Source organism: Octopus sinensis, linkage group LG23 (assembly GCF_006345805.1).
Source record: "Octopus sinensis linkage group LG23, ASM634580v1, whole genome shotgun sequence".
NCBI lineage: Eukaryota > Metazoa > Mollusca > Cephalopoda > Octopoda > Octopodidae > Octopus > Octopus sinensis.
This window is the reverse complement of record NC_043019.1, coordinates 23,466,365-23,489,597: the sequence shown is the minus strand read 5'-3', so window position 1 is coordinate 23,489,597 and position 23,233 is coordinate 23,466,365. Positions and strand designations below refer to the sequence as shown.

The following is a 23,233-nucleotide window of genomic DNA, read 5'->3' as shown; positions in this document are numbered from 1 at the left end:
TTAAATGGGTTTAAATTGGGTATATGTTCTGGGTGTGTAAACAATAAATGACATATGTAATTGTATATTATTTTTGTAAGCTTGGAACATTGTACGACAGGCAAGAAACGTGATGATAATATTTATATCTTGGCTTAAAATAAAATCTACAGAAATAACTCAGTCGACAAGGAAACGCCTCCTGCGTGGTCGCTCGATCTGCTGGAAATAGCGATCGAATCTTGCTCAAATCACAGTCTGCTGTCTCGAAAAGGGCCGGGACATAAATATATAGTTCTACCTGAGCAATGCTTGTCAAAAGGGTGTGGGGATGTTTAGAACACCTTTCTTTAATTTTGGGGTTAAACAGCTTAACTCTTATTTATATTTTCCTTTTGTGGCATGACATGAAATGTTACAAATTGATTGTATTTTGCATTAAACAATTCTTCCACATCATCTCGAGTTTTACTGCAGCTGTGGAGAAATTATAAAACAAATAATAAGCACGCGTAATGTTCAGTGTATTTTTAAACTTGTAAACACTCCCAAGCACTCCAAAGTAAGTATTAATGAATATATTTCAAGTGTCCGCTTGTGTGTGTGTGTATAGTGTGTATGTCCTGTATATATATACCCTATATAAAGTACAGACGCTCGTTTTCCGTTTTCTGCCACTCCTGGAGTTTGAATTATAGATACATGTGTGTGTTTGTGTACACAAACAGTGGGTGTGTGAGCCATAAGTCAGTAACGTACGTTTGTTCTCTGCTTTTGTGAGTTCGTTCCCAGTTGAAAGCTACTTAATTTCATTCAAGACACCCATTGACAAGGGGATAAAGCATGATTGCTATATCCCATTTTGTTCTACGGTCAGTTATACAAGACTTTGTTGCTCAGCTGTAAGAAATCACAGGATATTTAGTTTTAACCCAAACACCAGTTTTTCGAAGAGCGATTTAAACATAGATGCAGGTATGGCTGTGTATAATTACATTTTCCAGTGTGTTCTTTTTTCAAAACAGAAGGATATGATTCAAGGGAGACTTTAGTACTGTTTCCAGCAGGATGAACGACCACTTAGTAACCCTCTTAGAAATCAATATAATTGATTGGTTTTAACAAGAGTCAAACAAATTATTGAAAATTTTGAATCTTTGAAATATGTAAGTCAGTGTTGATCCTAGCAAAATTTGAACTCGTAACGAAATGGTCTGAAACTAAATGTAAATCATTTAGATGATCTACTTGTTGTCTCAGCCATGTCTATACCATTCTTTAGACTTAAACAGAACCTCAGATTGAACCGACTATGGAGCTTTGTGTGTGTGTTTTGTTTTTTAAAATTCCTTTACTTATAGGCGTAGGAATGGCTGTGTGGTAAGTAGATTGCTTACGAACCCATGGTTCCGGGTTCAGTCTTCTACTATAGCCTCGGGCCGACCTATGCCTTGTGAGTGGATTTGATAGGCGGAAACTGAAAGAAGCCAGTCGTTTATATGTATTGTGTATGTGTTTACGTGTCTGTGTTTGTCCCCCCAACATCGCTTGACAACCGATGCTGGTGTGTTTACGTCCCCGTAACTTAGCGGTTCGGCAAAAGAGACTGATAGAATAAGTACTAGGCTTACGAAGAGTAAGTCCTGGGGTCGATTTGCTCGACTAAAGGTGGTGCTCTAGCATGGCCACAGTCAAATGACTGAAACAAGTAAAAGAGTTACTCTCACATTCACACAGGCACAGAAATATACATACACACAACCTCCACACATGTACACAAACACATGCATTTACATTCATTCATTCGCATTTTCACACACATACACAAGATGTTGACAAAAATTGTTTCTTCTAAACCAGTGATTCCCCACTGGTGGGGTGTGGTGCTGTAATCGCCATGAAAGTGATTCATTTTTTTTTTCCTTAGTCAATAATGAACGTTTTTTTTGTACTCAGTTTCATAATAAAAGTTACCAGTAGATTTTGTTTTCAACCACTAGTGGGACATATATTTTTCTGGAAAGTTATAGTGGGGCCTGGGAGAACATAGGCTGGGAAATACTAGTCTAAACTAATACTAATCCCAAAATTAGTGAAATCCTCTATTAATGAAAAAAATTTTTTAAATAATTTACCTATATATAATTCTTTTTCTTTCTCCACAATGACGTTGGACAAATTTTTGAAGTTTTAAAATCATCTCAGTTTTAAGAAACTTGGCAATTTGCCTGTCCTACTCTTTTACTTGTTTCAGTCATTTGACTGCGGCCATGCTGGAGCACCGCCTTTAGTCGAGCACATCGACCCCAGAACTTATTCTTTGTAAGCCTAGTACTTATTCTATCAGTCTCTTTTGCCGAACCGCTAAGTTACGGGGATGTAAACACACCAGCATCGGTTATCAAGCAATGTTGGGGGGACAGACACAAACACGCACACACACACACACACATATATATATACGACAGGCTTCTTTCAGTTTCCGTCTACCAAATCCACTCACAAGGCTTTGGTCGGCTCGAGGCTATAGTAGAAGACACTTGCCCAACGTGCCACGCAGTGGGACTGAACCCGGAACCATGTGGTTGGTAAGCAAGCTACCTACCACACATTTTTTAAAATCCTCGTAGCTCCACTTTACTTTGAGAAACAGGTCTAAAAAATCCAGTATTCTTATATAGAAGCAAACTTACAAACCCATCTCCAACATAAGTCACTGCCTGAAACATTAGACATCTTGTCTTTACATCAAACTAGTTTATTCCAGTTTCAAGCTGTTTCTATTTCTCATTAATTACTGCCTCTGATCATCACTAATTTCTGCAAATCTTATTGCTTATTTTAACAATGTTTTGGTTACTTCCCTTCCACACAACATTATCCCCTTTTCAATGTAACATGTAATGCAAATGGATGAGGACAACTGCATAAAGAATTGCTCACCTGTAATTGTGGAGGAAACCCATGGAAAAGGTAGACCTTGGAAGCTGTGGGATGAAGTGGTGAGAAATGGTCATATGCCAAATTTATTTCGTTATTGCCCACAGGAGGCTAAACATAGAGGGGACAAACGAGGGGATTAAGTCGATTACATCGACCCCATTAATTAACTGGTACTTATTTAATCGATCTCGAAAGGATGAAAGGCAAAGTCGACCTCGGCGGAATTTGAACTCAGAACGTAACGGCAGACGAAACACCTGTTTCTTTACTACCCACAAGGGGCTAAACATAGCGGGGACAAACAAGGACAGACAAAGAAATTAAGTCGATTACATCGACCTCAGTGCGTAACTGGTACTTAATTTATCGACCCCGAAAGGGTGAAAGGCAAAGTCGACCTCGTCGGAATTTGAACTCAGAACATAACGGCAGACGAAGGAAATGACAAGGATCTGTGACATCTGGCGATTTGCTGTCTTGAGAAGATACCTCAAGCGGAGTAAAATAGTGGACATACGCACAGGCATGTCCTTTCTGAACATGCCTCCCCCAACACAGTTTGTCTTCTATCAAAACTCTCCTGCAACTTTTCTTTTCAACACACCCCTTTCTCCCCACCCATGATTACCACCTGTTGCAGGTCCCTCCACTCACCCTCACATGCCTACCTGCATATTCTCTATGCCCTCACATATCTACCTTAGCCCCCCACCTCAGCCACTTCAACTTCTCTCACCGTCACTTCTTCCTATCTCTCAGCATCTCCCCTCACACGCTTATAAAACACCCCTCCATCCCCTCAGTACCACTAATATTCCCCTCACTGTACCTTGTGTCTATGTCCTGATGCATCCTCAACATCATCTGTTTCTCTTTCACTCTGACTGTTTCCCTATCTTTGTCTCTAAATCTATTGCTCCTTTCTTTTCCTACCAGAACAGCCAAGTATCTCCTCTATAGTAAGACACTTATCTCTATCCCTCTATCATATTCTAATCTCTCAACTGGCACAAAGCCACCTCCTTCAGTACCACTCCTTCTCCTAGCTGAGAGGTTTTTTGTTTTGCAAGTTATTTGATAACCCTGTAGGTGCTGGTGTCACATAAAAAGGTCTTTGTAAAGTGGTCGGCATTGAGAAACCATGACATAGAAATCATGCCAAAACAGACAATGGAACCTTGTGCAGTTATCTGGCTTGCCAACTCCGATTTCTTTACTACCCACAAGTGGCTAAACACAGAGAGGACAGACAAAGGGATTAAGTCGATTACATTGACCCCAGTGTGTAACTGGTACCTAATTTATCGACCCCGAAAGGATGAAAGGCAAAGTCGACCTCGGCGGAATTTGAACTCAGAACGTAACGACAGACGAAATACGGCTACGCATTTCGCCCGACTTGCCAACGATTCTGCCAGCTCGCCGCTGGCTTGCCAACTCCTGTCAAACTGTCCAACCCATGCCAGCATGGAAAATGGACATTAAATGATGATGATGATGATGATGATATGGTTTCAAGACACTTGTGCTACTTCGTTGCTGTTGTCTTCCTATAAACATATCCGGAGACTCTCAAACTGTGGCTTCTTGGGCAGTGTGCTGTTCACATAAATATTGTTTGTTTGTTTGTTTGTTTATTTAACATTTGTTTTTCTATGTGAGCAATGATTATAGCGGGGGAGGTACTTGAAACAAAAGTTTTATAATCAGATGCTCTTCTGGTTACTTTTTCAAGTGAGCCAGTTTTAATTCCAGAGGATTTTGAAGCAAACAATTTGCCAGAAAATGCCAACAAATGTCACTGGTGCAGTCCACCTGCATATGATGACCTCACAGTCTACAGTATGGCTTACTGCATATTGTAAACACGCACAAATATTTAGACCTTCTTTCAGTTTCCATCTATGAAAAAACCTTCACAAAGCATAGCTTGGCCCAGAGTTATTGTAGGGGACTACAGAGTGACTGAACGCAAAGCTCTGTGATTGAGAAGTAAATCTCTTAACTGCACAGCCAAACTTGCATCTATCTTCCTGAATTAAAGTTATTTTAAGTGGCATATCACTCTGGGGAGAGCTGGTGACTGTCTACTGGGCCTCTTAAAGCTCCTTTCAATATTGAGAGAACACTTCTCCTACTGGGCCTGAAAGTAGTTTTATTCTGCTTTACCAAATTTGTCTCAGAGCCTCTGCATACATACATATCTGGACCAGTAATCCGATATTATTGCTGGAGCATGTGTTACTCTTTAACCTCTTAGATACAAGAGTTCTTACATAAACCAACACTGAAGAGGAGGTGGTGGTGGGAGGTCTCTATGTGATGGCTTGCTCTGCAAGAAATAATAGCCAAATTTCTCTCAGATCATACTTTACCACCTTAATAGAGACATAAAGCAATGTAACCTTGGACATAGAAACAGACGAGGTGGTCATGCATGGAAAACCTTGTAGCCATTGTTTGTCCAATTAGTGTTTTTCTTGGGTTAAGCTACTTCAGCAGTAAGAAGTTCTCTTGGTATTTGTTGGATTTGGTGTTGTTGTTCAGCCCTAGGTCGCCTTAAATCAAACAGAACTTTGATCCAAAAAGATGGCTGGAATAGCTGTGACTATTTACCTTGTTTATTTTCTAGACATGATGTAGCTAGGGTCACATTTGTGTGTCATTTTTGAAATAGTAGGGTGTGATTTGTGGGAGATTTGACTTGTATTTCTACTAGATCAGGCAACTGTATAAAGACTCTACTCATTGGATCGTGTGTCCTTCCTTTCTTTTTTTTAAGTATGCAGGGTGTATTTTAAGGGAGATCTAGGAATTATTTCTAGTAGGTCAAGCAGTTTCATCTCAATCGAAGGAGAGGGGCTTTCTCCGTCCGGGTTGCGGATCCGTGGAATAAGCTTCCGGATGAGATAGTGAAGATGCCGATGACCGCTTGGTTCAAAGTCTCTCTTGACCAGAAATGGCCTGAACTCTTTGCATGAACACCCTCCCTGTACATAACTCCATGTCCCCCTACATGGCCTTGCTTTTTACTTTTTGAGCCAAAAAATTAACTTAACTTAACAGTCAAACCTAGTGAATGTTTCTGATTTTGTAGTAAAGATTGTTTGCCAACATAACATGGCAGTCTTGGTTTAGGACTAATGTTGCTGTAATTTAGCCGCAGGAGACATCGTCTCCAGCTGGCAATATGACACAATCCGTGTCCTCATATTTTTGAATTTGTCAGAGGAGCTGTTGTGTAGGAGCATACTCTTATGTTTATGATTGTCTTGGCTCAGGTTTTGGAATCCCTTCACTGATGTAAGCAATGGCATGAACATCACACCATCACACTTATACAATAAAAATAAAGAACTTATTTCATATCAAAGCAAAAAATGAAATAAAAGCTTGAAAAACCTCCTGTAAAGCATTAGCCACTATTTACTCAGTCATTACAGCTAATAAATATTTAGTTATGACAGATCTTACAGCTAATGTTTATAAAACTGTTGTGTACTGCTGTTACTGCTAGTGAGCGCTGTCTCTCTGATCAGCTCCGTTTCAATAAATCTCCATACTTATCCAGTCAGTGATATATAACTGTGTCTATCCCTATTTTTATTGTGGTGTCTGTTATCTGATAAGATTTAAGCATGTTTAAAGACCTTAAAATATTTGCTGACAAAGAAAGCTGACAACTACATTCAATATATATTTATATATTTTATCTAGTTTCAGCTCATGAGCTGTGGCCATGCTGGGGCACCGCCATTCAGTATTGCTACATGATTTTACTTCACGAATGCTTTTAACAATTGCCATTTGGTGCATGAGAGAGTTCGATGCAGCTGCCCTCATCTGCACCTCCTGCTGTGAAGTTGGTTCATTTGGGACACCTGACACGAAGAGATCCAATTTTATTTAAAGACATCTGCATCCACCCCATGCAGGTCTCTCAGGTTCTTTGGGAGGGTATTGAAGAGCTGTGGACCTCTGAAGCCCAGGCTATCACAGTATCTTGTCCTACATCTTGACGGCAAATTTGGAGTCCTTGGCACTATGCAGTGGCGCCCAGTTCTAGAGACAATGTGAAGTTTCTTTATGCTGTGTTGTTGTTTAGCTTCAACTTTGTCTTCTTCAATATCATTTGAGTTACTAAAATTAGGATAGATGTTGTGTACTCAACACTGAATCGACTTCCACTATGGGTCCTTCCCTATATTCTGAGGTCTTCAGGTTCATTATATTTAACATTGTTAGTTGCTAAAGAGGTGTGACCCACATACACACCATTGTGGAAGTGCATGGGTGTTGGGATTCTTGATTGAAAGGTAGCGGTTTTGATTCCTGAACTGGGCGATGTGTTGTTCTTGAGCAAAACACTTCATTACATGTTGCTCCAGTTTGCTCAGCTGGTAAAAATGAGTAATCGCATGACAGACCAACGTCCCCATCCAGGGAGGAATATATATACACCAGAGAAATGGCTCTATGCTCTTTACGGAGAAATGTGGATTAACCATTTCACTAAATCAGCTTCACTTGGATGTATTTTTTGTTTTATTTTTAATAACTATTTTTTAAAACATCTTTATTGAGGCAGACATACCCAATGAAGAATTGTATAAAGTCTTGTTATTTACAATCCTAACAAACTGAAATTAATTGAAATTGTATTTTATCTCTTTTAAGTTGGAAATTATAAAATTCTTTAACTGTTATAACCAAACTGAAAATTTTGTAATATTTATGTGAAGGTGTGTAAGTGGGTGCAGGGTATATAAGAGTGGACTTCAGCTAATACATTGCTCCAGGGCCCAAAGAACTAAGGAGGGGACCATGAACACCTAGCAAGCTACCTTGATGAAAAAAATTTAAAATAGCTTGAATTTTGATTGAACATACTGTCTTCAAGGTGATATATTAGTATATGCATATATTAGTATATTTGGGCTGTTATTGTTTTTTAGCCCCAATCCTCCTCATAATCATAATAATTATTTTCTAAATTGATTTAAAAAAAAAATACCCCCCCACAAAAAAAAGATTTTTCATGGCCATTGCCAGTACCACCTGACTGGCCCTCGTGCTGGGGGCATGTAAAAGCACCCACTACACTCTGAGTGGTTGGCGTTAGGAAGGGCATCCAGCTGTAGAAACTGCCAGATCAAGATTGGAGCCTGGTGCAGCCATCTGGTTTGCCAGTCCTCTGTCAAATCGTCCAATCCATGCTAGCATGGAAAGCGGACGTTAAACGATGATGATGATGATGATACATATATAGCGAAGCATGGTACTGGCTACCAGGTTCTTGCTCAGATCTGGTCAGTGCCAATTCATGCATATTTATATGTTTGTCAGTAGTCATTCATAGATTCAAACAGGGTTAAATGCATGATCAGTTTGCTCTACAATCAAGATGTTCTACATTTGATCCCAATACACAATACCTTGGCTAAGTTTATTTTACTTTAACATGGCACTGGCTCAAGCTTTTAAGGGAAATAATGCCAACTGAGCCATACATTTAATTCAAAGATCCAGTCTTGTCTCACACTTTGGTATACTCTTTTACTTGTTTCAGTCATTTGACTGCAGCCATGCTGGAGCACCGCCTTTAATCGAGCAACTCGAGCCCTGGGACTTATTCTTTGTAAGCCCAGTACTTATTCTATCGGTCTCTTTTGCCGAACCACTAAGTGATGGGGACATAAACACACCAGCATCGGTTGTCAAGCGATGTTGGATGGGATAAACACACATACATATACATATATACGACGGGCTTCTTTCAGTTTCCGTCTACCAAATCCACTCACAAGGCTTTGGTCGGCCCGAGGCTATAGTAGAAGACACTTGCCCAAGGTGCCACTCAGTGGGACTGAACCCGGAACCATGTGGTTGGTAAACAAGCTACTTACTACACAGCCAGTCTGCCTGAGTATTACAGAATTTTCTGGTATACAAGTTGAATTTTTCGGACCAAAATTTACAGTCCCAAAAGTTAGGTTGATTTACACACCAAATGACTTTGAAGGATTAACAATCCCGTGTGAAATACATCAGAGCATGGAAAGATAGCAACAATGTTTGAATGTTTACATTGAATGCTACATTGACTTGTCATCATCATCATCATCATCGTTTAACATACGTTTTCCACGCTAGCACGGGTTAGACGGTTCGACCGGGGTCTGGGAAGCCAGATGGCTGCACCAGGCTCCAGTCTGATCTGGCAGTGTTTCTACAGCTGGATGCCCTTCCTAACGCCAACCACTCCGCGAGTGTAGTGGGTGCTTTTTATGTGCCACCTGCACAGGTGCCAGGGGGGTCTGGCATCGGCCACGATCGGTTGGTGCTTTTAACGTGCCACCGGCACAGAAGCCAGTCGAGGCGGCGCTGGCATCGGCCACGTTCGGATGGTGCTTTTTATGTGAACGTGGCCGATGTGTACCGGAAAATATGCTGTACCTGTGGAATACTCAGTTATGTATAAAACAATGAGTAGACACTTCAGTTGATCGACTGACAGGGACACACCTTGTTGATATTGGTACAAGATCCCATAGTCCTCTGGTTATTCAGGATTTTAACTTGCTTCATACAATGTAGGGAATTAGTCATGTATCTTTACTAAGTAAACTGACCCAGTTTTGTAATGTTAATTAAGCGTTAATTTCCATTTCATTGATAATGATGTATCAATAAATTTTTGTGTCGACAAATATTGTAGGTATTGTTGTTCTTGTTGTAAGCATGAATAATGAATGCACCAATTGATTATCTTGATTTGGACCGGTCAGTCAACGAGTTGTGGTACTACTGTCATCATGCCAGACTAACTTGGATGAGTAACTATTACAGAATCAGTCAGATCTATAAATAATCTGATAGCTTGCTGTTGTTTAACCATGGGACAACTCTGTTTGGGTTGACCTCTGATCAAAAGCATTCCAGCTGTGACCACAATGTCAAACCTTTTATCTAAGTATACTGTATCTAGGATCACATTATCTAATATGTTTTAAAAATTTTTTTTATAACAGATTAAGGTGTAATTTAAAAGAAATTCAGCTGCTATTTCTTGCAAATAGAGCAACCACATTAAGGCTCTGTCATTAGTTATGATCTGATCACTTTTACTTTCTGGTGTTTTTAAACATTGAAGCATGTCTTTGACAGTTCCAGAGCAAGTTGAACTTATTTTGTGCATGACTTTTGGCCCACCCAGTATGTGTGTGTATATATTATATATATATATATATGAAAATAGTAATGCAATGCGAGAGTATTGCATTCCAGTAAAGAATAGCCCGTGGGGGTAAAATTATACATAAAAGTAAATAAATGGTACAACGAAGTACCGATATTTATCGGTACTTCGTTATTACGTTTGCTATTTCCAGTAAATATCGGTACTTCGTTGTACCATTTATTTACTTTTATATATATATATATATTTATATATATATATATGTGTGTGTGTGTGTGTGTGTGCATGTGACAGGCTTCTTTCAGTTTCTATCTACCAAATTAACTCACAAGGCTACAGTAGAAGACACTTGCTCAAGGTGCCACACAAGCCTGAGATCATGTGCTTGGAAAACGACATGCACACGTCATCTATTACGATTTAAATTAATTGTTCACCTCCCTAGCATTACTGAATCTCCATCCTGCATCAGGAGGCCACATGCACTTAATGAATGTGGCACAAGTGTGTTTGCATTGTGTTTGCCTGTTGAATAAGTTGAATAATGCTGTGAGGAGCAGAAAGTCTAATGTTACATTTGCCAAGAGTTCACTTAACTCTTGAACAATAAGTATCAGCTGAAGAAGTTGTTTAATCTTACCACTTCATACCACCAACCAAACAATTTATTTTGATGTATTTCACATTCCACAGAACTCTCCTTATGTTTTATTGTTGGTGATGCACTTTACATTTTGGATTTCAACTATTCCAGCATAGAAGATAGACATTAAACGATGATGATATATATAATGTATGTGTGTGTGTGTGTGTGTACGTACATACACATCTATAAGTATGCATATATGTATATATATTCTTGTGTAATATGTACGTATAAGTGTATATATAAATGTATTTGTATGTATGTGTATATATAAATGTATGTATATATGTATATATATATATGTGTGTATGTATAAGAGAGAGGAGAAATGGAAAGACAAGAAAAGACGTCAACAAGAAACTATGACATTACAACCAGCCAGGAACAGTCCTCGCTACTTTTGTGGTACCTGCCAGAGGGAGTGTTTGTCCAGGATAGGACTACACAGCCACAGCAGGAAATGTATCAGGACATGAAATGTAAAAGCCGGACTGGACTATTTTATGCGCAACTCCATTGTCTCCCGAGACAAAAAGGATGCCAACAACATGTATATCTATATGTGTATGAATCTATATGTATGTCTATGTATATCTATGTATGTATGCATGCATATATATATATATATATTTATGCACACATCCTCTGCAGCCTTTTACCAGGTTTTCAACTTCCTTGTCCATGCTTAGCCAGTATACAAAACTTTGCATCAGCGCTTTCATGCTAGAGATGCCTGGGTGTCCCACATGGAACTCTTTTAGTATTCTCTTCTGTAATGTCTGTTGTGGGACCACCCTCTGAGCGTATATTAGTACACCATCACATATAGAGTACATGTTCATGTCTTAGCAGTTCTTTGCATCAGACCTTTCTTTATTTCCTTTTGTTGACCACAGTTTTTTTATTGTCTCATTAACCCTTTCATTACCAACCCGGCTGAAACCGGCTCTGGCACTGAGTACAAATGTCTTGTTTTCATAAGTTTTGAATTATAATCTTCCACCAAACCTTAGTCACAATTTATGTTCCTAACACTAGCTGATTGATAACTAAGTTATTTTACTAAATTCTTTGTTATATTTAAAGTAATTAAAAGGAACACAAAGCATCTGAAAATAAATACAGTAACGAAAGGGTTAATAAATTTGTCATTTCTCGCATTTCTTATATTTCTTCCAAAGTTACTGGTAGTTCACGTACGATGTTCCACATCACTTTTTTTGTTTCTGCTTCCACTCTCAGTGCTGCTATTACGGTGTCCTCCAGTGGTTTGTTATTTCTCGGAATTAGCCTAGACAGACCATTGGCATGCCCAGACTTTTTTGAAGGTAGACATTCCATTCTATAATCATAGTTTAATAGAATGGTACCCCACCACTGCAGTCTGTTTGCCATATGTGTCAGGATTCCTTTCTTGAATCCTTATATTATTAGAGGTCTATGGTCCGTTTGCAACCAGAAACATCTGCTGTGAATGAACCTGTGGAATTTTTTCACGCTAAATATGATAACCAAAGCCTTTTTTTCGATTTGGCTACAGCACTTTTCCACCAGCAATTATGTCCTTGACGTGTGAGCTATTGCCTTTCTCCTGCCATCATTATCCTTGTGTAGGAACATGACCCCTATCCCATACTTTCTAGCATCTGTAGCTAGTATTATCTCTAACTTTGGGTTGAAATCCCCAATTTACTATTTTGTTACATGGACCCCAGTAAATCTTACACTAAATCTTACCCCAGTTAAGAACCACTGCTCCAAATGGATTGTGAATGAACAAATGGTGTGATCATGCCTGGAACTTCCTTGGTCAGACCTCACCTGGTTGAATGTGACCACAGTTGATTAAGCAATAACAAGATACCAAATGTTTACTTATTATTATTATTATTATTATTCAGGTCACTGCATGGAATTGAACTCAGAATCTTGGGGTTAGTAGCCCGTACTCTTAACCACTACGCTATATGCTAATTATATGATAATTACAAATGTTTACTTGTTGATGTATTAGTAATGAGAAGTCTTTGTTATATTGATGTTGCACTCTTACATCGATCAATCGTTTTACATTCCATAACAAGTGTGACAGCTTGTAGTTTCACACCAACCAGTTTAAAATAAGTAAATTTAAATAAAGACATAGAAGAAGGAAAAAATGGGAAGACAATGGCCAAAATGAGAAGAAAATTCACCAAATAACCCAATATATGTATGTTTATTGGATTTCTATAGAATAATTCGGTTTATGGATTCTGTGGGTTGGACTAAGGAGGAGGTTGGATCAAAGAATAAAGTGACTCTTAGTATTCAATAATGCAAGTTGTAGAATTTTTATAATCAACTGGCAGCTGTTGCTGTTCAGGCAGACATACATTATAAATAAACATATATATATTTGGTGAGAGACCAAAGGGAGTGAGAGAGAGAGAGAGAGAACGAGTTTATTTATATGACTAGTACAAAGAAGAAAGTACTGCATACTAAGTTCAATTTATGGTGTGTTCCAAGTTCAGAAATTCAATATAACTGTCTCATTGATTTATGGTATGTGTGTGTGAAAGAGCGATGTCCTTTTAGAGTTCACCTAAAATGAATTGAGGGCATAGTCAGGTGGTAGTCATATTTGCAATGAAGGACTTGCAATTTTGCAAAACTGCCATGGCCTACAACAGTGACTTATTTTACCTGTGGCAGAAACGTTAGCACGCCGGGCGAAATGCTTAGCGGTATTTCGTTTGCCGTTACGTTGTGAGTTCAAATTCCGCCATGGTCGACTTTGCCTTTCATCCTTTCGGCGTCGATAAATTAAGTACCAGTTACACACTGGGGTCGATGTAATTGACTTAATACCTTTGTCTGTCCTTGTTTGTCCCTTCTGTGTTTAGCCCCTTGTGGGTAATAAAGAAATAGGTACTATTCCTACATTGGTGGACTTGTTTATTGAGAAAAGTTAAGTGTGTAGGTGATTTTTAACTGTTCACCATGTGATACCAACTTAGAACCAGGCTGATTCAGCCACTATGAATCAAGTAGTGCTGGCCATAGACACAATGGTCTACTGGTGACAAGACTTTCATTAGTAACTGTTATCATTATTGAATATCCTGTTCCCTACACTGTCTGATTATTACCGTATCCAGTTTGGTATCTTACCTAGTCTTTACCATTCTGGATTTATTACTTTATGGGTGTCAGGATGATGAGGTTTGTGCTAATTCTAGTATTGAAATTAGAACACCAGGGAATAGAATAGTAACAAGTTGGATAACAACCACACTGTTGTATTTGATTTTCTCTTTCTCGTGTGTGTGTGTATGTGTGCATATATATATAGGGTGAGCCAAAAGTCATGCACAAAATAAAATTCAATATGCACTGGAATTGTCAGACATACTTCAATTTTTCTAAAATTGAATAAAATAAATAAAATAGTGATGAATACAAGTGTACTTGTATTTGATGAACAAAATGAATAATAATGTATACATATAAAAAAAAAAAAAAATCAAATTTTTTGGTGCATGACTTTTGGCCACCCTATATATATATATATATATATATATATATAAAACAATTGCAGCGTGGAAGGTGTTTGTAAGCCATTTAAGAAACACACAAAAGCCGTTCGATTCACTTCAACATTTAAGTTTAATTTGTCAAAATATTTTCGTCGCTAAAATCCGCGACCTGTTCACTGACAAAAATCTGTGCTGTGTGTCTGTATATATAAATGTATTTGACTGAATTTTTATATACAGGGGTTGGACAAAATAATGGAAATGCCTTAAAATTTCAAACAAATTAATTTTAATATGAGGTAGGACCACCTTTGGCAGTAATTAGGTCATACGTCCCAGTGTCCAGAGGGTGAGCTGATTCACGATGTCCTCCTACCACCTCCACTTCCCAACTGGCACAAACGCACGGGCGAGCAGCTGAAGACCTGGGCAACGATGATAAAGGAGGACCTCTCCGAACTCTCAGGTCCGCAGGTTGTTGGTCTGCGCAGATGGAACGCGAATGGCTCGCTATTTCCAGTGACCTCGCACAGGACCATCGAGCGTGGGCTGCCATGGTTCGTGATGCCGTCACAAGTAAGTACAGTCCTTGGATTTACCAGGTCCTTCAAACCATCCAATTCATGCCAGTATGGAAGATGGACATTAAATGATGACAGAGTAGTGTGGTTCAAAAAGATCTTGGTGCAGGAAGTCAGTAAGCATCAAACAAAGAAATGGCTTGTACAGATGACAAAAAGTGGATGGTACTTGATCAACAAAGCTTATTAATCAGCATATGTTATACACTTTGTCCCATATCAAAATAGATGGAAATTTCAATAATATGACTGCCGCTATACAACTCCTGGTTTAGCAATGAAGATTGTTAGTTATGTGATAATAGTGATTTTTAAATTAAAGGATGTAGTGAATTGAGGAGGTAAATCCCAACTACAAATGTTTGCAAGCCAATCTCAATATGTCTTACCATAACTTATAACACATATAAATACTACTTAGCTCTTTTTTTTGTTGAATTACCATTGGTTGTAAGTCATTGTTGCAAGAAGAAAAGTGAACAATTCACTAATTCAGCTACAACAGGATGCTAGGTGGAAACAGCTTGTCTAATGACCAATGAAATTCATTGGTTTCCACCTACCATTCAGCTGTGACCAAATGGGTAAATTCTACACTTTTTCTTTATGACAATGATGACAACTGCAAATAATTCAACCTAAAAAAAGTGTTAAGCTGTGTATGTGTTTGAGAAGTTACATAAAACATTCAGATTGACTTGGAAACATATGTAGTCTGGATTTATCTTTTCCATTCCCTTCACTCACTTTCTCTCATTTCTCTCTCCACACACACACACACACACACAATATATTTTCCATGTACCAAATTCATTCAGAAAACATTTGTCAGTTTGGGGTCTTAGTAGAAGAAACTTGCTCAAGTTGCTGTACAGTGGGACTGAACCTGGAATTAAGTGACTGCAAAATGAACTTCTTAACTACACAGCAGTATTGTATTTTTAGTTTCAAATTTTTTTTCTTTTCCTGTGTTAAATCCTGTTTTGTAAGTTTTGGCTTTTGCGTTTGTACTGAGACATCTGCAGTATACCAAGAGATGGACACATTCATGCACGCACGCATGCGCGCACACACACACACACACACACACATTTCTTATCATTATGTGCCAGTCTGCACTTACTAATCCATTATAATAATAATATTAGGGAGTATAACTCCAAACGTACAGGGAAAAATTCAATTTAGTATTAAATCAAATTTCACAATATAATTATATAAAATATAAATTAGAGATAAAACCACTATTATGCAACTCAGTGATAGACATAAACCAAAACAAAAATAACAAATAAAATATATTTTTATAAAACATATAAACTAGATCTCAAAAAGTATAATATAATTGAATAATCAATATATAATAAGTAAAAAAGCTATGTACGTTTCATGGCTACAATTAAATTCGAATTACAATTATATTTAAATTCAATTGAAATAAATTCAATTAAAATTATAATATTTTATTTGTTATTTATGTTTTGGCTTATGTCTATCACTGTTTGAGTTGCATAGTAGTGATGACTAGCTTCTTTCAGTTTCCATCTACCAAATCCACTCTCAAAGCTTTGGTTGGCCCAAAGCTATAGTAGAAGACACTTGCCCAAGGTGCTGTGCGGTGGGACTGAACCCAGTCATGAAACAAGCATCTTACCACACAGCCACGCTTGTGCCTAGCTATATATTCTACGGTTTTTGAAAACACTGATGCATGTGTGAGGATAGTCCTAGAGTGTGTGTGTCTATATTTGTATATTTGTTTTCATGCATGCTTTGTAAACGATTTTGTGGTTTTTTTATTTTTGGATGTGTTGAAACTATAATCCCCCTATCCTCCCCACCTTCACACATACAGTAAAATGACACACTTTACAGGACGTTGGGAAGGTGAGGTTTAATACTGTAACCTGTTTTTTTCTTCTTTGTTTTGTGTCTAACTTTTATATTTTTATCAAAGAAGTAAAATGTCTAGTATGAACAGTGCGTGTGTGTGTGTGTGCACGCATGCATTTGTATGTGTATATTTGCATATGTATATATGTATCTCTGTGTGTTTGTGTGTGTCAGTTTATTTCTGTAATACATTGTTGTATGTTGTTATGTGGGAAACCTGAGCTGTTTTATAGGCAACAGGATATAATTCAGTTCCATCCACTAAACAAGGATTGGTACAATTACTTAAAAAATATTCTCTGCTAAGAAGACTCACTTAAGTTCAATGATTATTATTTTATTTTATTTTGTTTTATTGTTTTTTTTTCATTTTCCTTTAGTGTGGGAACCATCCCACACTAAACTGGATGTCCATATGCATTCCTACATACAAAGAGGTATATGTATCATCATCATCATACATCCGTTTTCCATGCTGGTATGAGTTAGATGGTTTGACTGAAACTGGAAAGCCAGAGAGCTATCCATGCTCCGGATTGGCATTGTTTCTACAACTGGATACCCTTCCTAATGCCAGCCACTGTACAGAGTGTACTGAGTGCTTTTCATATAGCAGCAGCATTAGTGCTTTATACATGGAACCAGCACAAATGCTTTTGATGTAGCTCCAGCATGGATGCTTTTAATATGACATCAGCTTGTCTGCTTTTTATGTGACACTTGCACAGGTGTTAGTTATGTGACACCAACACAGGTGTTAGTTATGTGACACCAACACAGGTGCTTTTCATGTGGCACCAGCACAGGTGCTTTTCATGTGGCACAGGTGCTTTTTACATGACACCAGCACAGGCGCTTTTTATGTGGCACCAGCATGGGTACTTTTTACGTTGCACCAGAATGAGTGCTTTTAATGTGACATCAGCATGGTTGCTTTTTATGTGGCACCAGCATGTAAAATACCTGTAGAATAAAAAAAAATATTTAAAAACAAGTAAGGATTGGTGTCAGGAAAGACAACCAGCCATAGAAGACTGCCTCAGCAGGTATTGTCCAATCCATGCTAGCATAGAAAAAAAATAACTGACATGAAATCAATGCTGTTGATGGTGAAGGTACATGGCTCAGTGGTTAGAGCACTGAGCTCACATTCATGAGGTTGTGAGTTCGATTCCTGGACCATGTGGTGTGTTGTGTTCTTGAGCAAGACACTTTATTTCACATTGTTCCAGTTCACTCAGCTGTAGAAATGAGTTGCGACGTCACTGGTGCCAAGCTGTATCAGCCTTTGCCTTTCCCTTCGATAACATCTGTTGCATGGAGAGGGTATGCATGAGCAATTGCCGGTCTTCCATAAACAACCTTGCCTGGACTTGTATCTTGGAGGGGAACTTTCTTGGTGTAATCCCATGGTTATTCATGACTGAAGGGGGTCTTTACTCTTTACCCTGATGATGATGGTAATGAAAGATAATTAAAAATTTAGAGTAAAATAATATGTACAGTATAGGGACAAGATAATGGTTAATAACTAATATTTTTTGTCATGTATGGGAGACAACTTCAGATGAGTTTCTATCCCATTGAACATCATCAGTGGATATGTAATCTCATTGTAAACTTTTCAAAGTAAAGAACATTGAATAACGTGTTTCTAGATTTGGTATATCTTTTATCCTTTATTTGTTCCAGTCATTAGAAAGCGGCTATGCTGGGGCACTGCCTTGAAAAACTTTGGTCAAACTTATTATTTTTTGTAAAGCCTGGTACTTATTCTATCAATCTCTTTTGCCAAACTGGTAAGTTATGGGGATGTAAATACACCAACACCGTTTCTCAAATGGTGGTAGTAGACACATGCACACACAAACACACACACATATATATATATATGATGGGCTTCTTTCAGTTTCTGTCTACCAAATCCATTCACAAGGCTTTGGTCAGCCTGAGGTTATGGTGGAAAACTCTTACCAAAGGTGTTATGCAGTGGGATTGAACCTGGAACCATGTGGTTGAGAAGCAAGCTTCTTACCACACAGCCATGCAGCTATATAGGAAAAAAATAAAGAATGGTTACAGGCAGAAGGTCTTTGGCGATAGGTATGCTTGAGCAGAGCTACCTGGGGTTAAATAACAACAAAATTAGCTTCAGGTTTAAAACACAGATCTTCCTTCTCACTCTTCTTTCAATTTCTAGTAAATTCTTTGTTATTCACCTCCCCTCCCCCTACATACCCTCCTACCGACACCACTGGTCATCTAAGATGCTGACCTCACCTCTCACACACTGACCTATGGTCTAAACGAGTCCAGTTGTGATCATCCATCTTTTTAAGGTGAACAATACAATCCAATGTGCCCTTTCTTCTTTTTTTTTTTTAAAGTTATGTGTGATTTGAATGAGAATTGGCTGCTATTTCTAGCAGATAAAACGAGGTTCCTTCATTGAATGGTCACATAGTTTAACAAGAGGTCACCCAAACTGTTCTGAGTAGAACAGACACTGATAATTTGTTATATATTTCACTGTAACATAATTAATTAATACAGCTAGTCGTAATTATTTTTACCAATTAGTTTTGTATTTTATCTGCATCTTATTACTTGGGGATGGAAGTGGAGATTCGAGTCTTTTAGTTATGCTTTGCACTTTGTACATGTGTGTGTGTGTGTGTGTGTGTTTGTGTCTGTATCTGTGTATTGTAGATATATAGTTTCTGTATGTGTGATTGTGTGTAAATATGTAGTTTGTGTGATTGTGTGTGTGTTTATGTAGATATGCAGTTTGTATGTGTGTGTGTATTGTAGATATGTAGTTTCTGTGTGTGTATATATGATTGTGTGTAGATATGTAGTTTCTGTGTGTGTATATGTGATTGTGTGTAGATATGTAGTTTGTGTGAATGTGTGTGTGATTGTGTGTAGATATGTAGTTTGTGTGAATGTGTGTGTGATTGTGTGTAGATATGTAGTTTGTGTGAGTGTGTATATGTGATTGTGTGTAGATATGTAGTTTCTGTGTGTGTATATGTGATTGTGTGTAGATATGTAGTTTCTGTGTGTGTATATATGATTGTGTGTAGATATGTAGTTTCTGTGTGTGTATATATGATTGTGTGTAGATATGTAGTTTCTGTGTGTGTATATATGATTGTGTGTAGATATGTAGTTTCTGTGTGTGTATATGTGATTGTGTGTAGATATGTAGTTTGTGTGAATGTGTGTGTGTTTATGTAGATATGCAGTTTGTATGTGTGTGTGTGTGAAGCTATGTAGTTTGTATGTGTGTGTATCGACGTGATTATTCATGAGTGGTGTGTAGTGAATGTTTGTATGTATGTGTGTGTGTAGTTGCAAATGTTTGTCTGTGCTTGTAGATATGGGATTATGTGTATCCAAGATTGTGTATTATACATAATCATTTAATTTTCTTTAAATTTCATCTCCATGCACCGCCATTAGTACTCTCACCCCACCACATGTTGCTATTATACATCACCATCACTATGACGACTACCAGGAGATAATTTATATCTGACTGGTAATGTGAAGTCCAGCCAAGCTCCCCCCCCTCCCGCCACTGAGCAGGGCATCACCATCACCACTGCCCTCATCAATCTCCTTCCAGCAGCATACCACTACCACCACCACCACCTATACTATCACCACAAAACAGGTAAATTAGCAGAATTTATATCAGTTGTCAGGAGACTGTTGTAACGATAAGGGTACAGATGGACTGGGGGCCCGGGGGTGGTGATGGTGGTGGTTGGAGTGGTGACAGTGAGTGGCCGCTATCTGATTGCTTAACATGTGAGATGTATTACATGACCAGCTGTAAAAGTCCACTCTTTGAAATTGGTAAAACAGACTACACACACACACACACACACACACAATTGCTTCTACACACTCTTTTTCACACACACAGACAATTGCATTCACACACAATCACATCTACACACTCTTTCTCTCTCTCCTCTCTCTCTCTCTCTCTCACACACACACACACATATCTACAGTTTCTCACACACACACACACACACACATATTTTCTCTCTCTCTCTCTCACTCTCTCTCACTCACTCACTCACTCACTCACTCTTTCTTACACATTCATCTTCTCACACACACAAACACAATTGCATCTACACTCTCTCACATGCACATACTCTCCCTCTCTCTCTCACTCACACACACACACACACACCCACACACAGGTCTTCAGTTTTTGGCCCTCCAACCCAATTCTCTATTCACAAAAATCAAAAACTACAAGCCAAAAGATAAAACCAACATTAACACATATGTGTTTAGCCAAATTATTTACTTTCTAATTTTTATTAACACAATAACATATATAATGTATGTATATACACATATATACATCAGGTACATATGCACACACACACACACACACACACACATATATACACACATACATATAAACATACACAGACAGGAAGACATGGGATGAAGTGGTGAAATATGATCTTTGGTTGCTGAATCTCGCAGAGCCAATGACAAGTGACCAAGACTTCTGGCGATTTGCTTTACTTGAAAAGACATCTCAAGCTAAATGAACTCATGGTTGTGGTCAGTGCCAGTGACATATAAAAGGCATCCACTCTGTAAAGTGGTTGGCATAAGGAAGGGCATCCAGCTGTAGAAACCAAGGCAAAATAGACTAGATCCTGGTGCAGCTCTCTCAGGCTTACCAGCTTTGATCAAACTGTCCATCCCATGCTAGCTTGGAAAGCGGATGTTAAATAATGATAATACATAATAGACACATACATACATACTATATAATGTGTATATGCACACAGACCTAAATTTATGTTTATGTACCTTATATATGCATACACATACGTGCATGCATTTACACATGTCAGCTGCAATATCAGTGTTGGATGTATCATACAGTTCCCTGTGATACCGGACTGGACTGTTTACAGTAATGATAAGTATGGCTGTGACAAATGAAGGCATAGTAGCTGTTTCTGGCCTTGTGTTTCTCATGTTTTAGGATGAATTTGTCATGTCTGGCCAACTACTGCTCAGGTTCAACTTGAAGAGACCATATGATTGTCTGTTGTGGAACAGGATTTCAGCTGGGAGATCAAAATAGGTTCAGTGTTTGTTTCATCCAAGTCTATTATTAAAACATGAGAGTTCACACTGCTGTAAACTTTGAAGACATGTTTATATTGCTGCAACAGCTCCCTCTATGACTGGCAGCTCTTGTCCAGTTGGTCAAATAGGAGGTCCTTGGCAACCTGCATGTTGCTGAAATACTTGGAGCTTTTTCTTTTATTTGTTTACTTTTTTACTTGTTTCACTAATTTGACTGTGGCCATGTTGGGGCACCGCCTTGAAGGGCTTTAGTCAAACAAATTTACCCTAGGACATTTTTTAAAGCCTAGTACTTATTCTATTGGTTTCATTTTGCCGAACTGCTAAGTTATGGAGACGTAAGCACACCAACACAGTTGTCAAGTAGTGGTGGGCAGACAAACATAGACACAAAGACATACACACATAGACACACACACACACATATATATACATATATATATGTGTGTGTGTGTGTGTCTTGCTCCACTTATTTCATAATGAAATAAGTAGAGCTAGAGCACACATGAAGGCAGAAAGTGTCGCTGAAGAGGTCGCAGGTGTGTGACGAAAGGTTTCCGTTCAGTGGATGTAAGTTAGAATAAGAACAGCAATAAACAAATGAAGAATGAATATATAGTGCATGTATTTATTTTGGGGGTGGGGGTGACTACCTTTTTTTAATTTAATTTTTTTTTTTTTTCTTCTTGTTGCTAAAATTTTGTTCTTGTATTTTCCAGAATTGTTCCATCCATTCAGGAAGATGCCGAGGTAACCTGGCATTTTCATCTCTTTGAAAGAGATGACAGAGAAATAAAATACTATAAAACTGCCCACACCAAATTTTAACTGAGAATTTGTACAACGTCCTTCTCAGTTAACATGGAAGCTCTTGGAATTGCTGCAGCACTTCTACCAAACTGGTTTCTCAAAGCCAGATGGTCTATCCTTCTTGTGTTCAGTTCATTATTAAATATTATCAGCAGCCACTCATCAATTATACATGTTCCATTAATTAGAACCACCACTATAAACAAGTTACAAATCTTCCCAGAAACTGGTCGATCCCAGCAAACGCCTTACTTTATGTCATCCAGGGACCTACATGGACAGCCAGGACAGGGTTATTACATTGAGTTTAGTATTGGAAAACCTCCTCAGAAGGTCAGTTAATCTTCCTCATTTTTTTTCTTTTTAATTAACTTGTCAATGTTAATGATGAAGCTTGAGTATTATTGTGTCTATTCATTTGTTAAAAAATGAAATCAGAATTGAGAAAAGTTTTTACATCAATTAAGAAGTTCTTTAAAGGTTAACAGCTTTTCTGACAGTGTCAGAGCTTCAGTAAATAGTT

General features: G+C 38.2%; 1 protein-coding gene across 3 annotated transcripts in view; it reads left to right on the top strand.

The window, feature by feature from the left end:
- Positions 1-23,233, top strand: part of LOC115223424 (beta-secretase 1) — a 44,854-nt gene that overhangs the window by 1,411 nt on the left and 20,210 nt on the right. For all 3 annotated transcript variants that reach the window (XM_029793958.2, XM_029793955.2, XM_029793956.2), the window contains exon 2: positions 22,620-23,043. In XM_029793958.2, coding sequence (XP_029649818.1) covers positions 22,762-23,043 — 282 coding nt within the window. In that variant the 5' untranslated portion in view covers positions 22,620-22,761. The remainder of the gene's footprint in view (positions 1-22,619; positions 23,044-23,233) is intronic.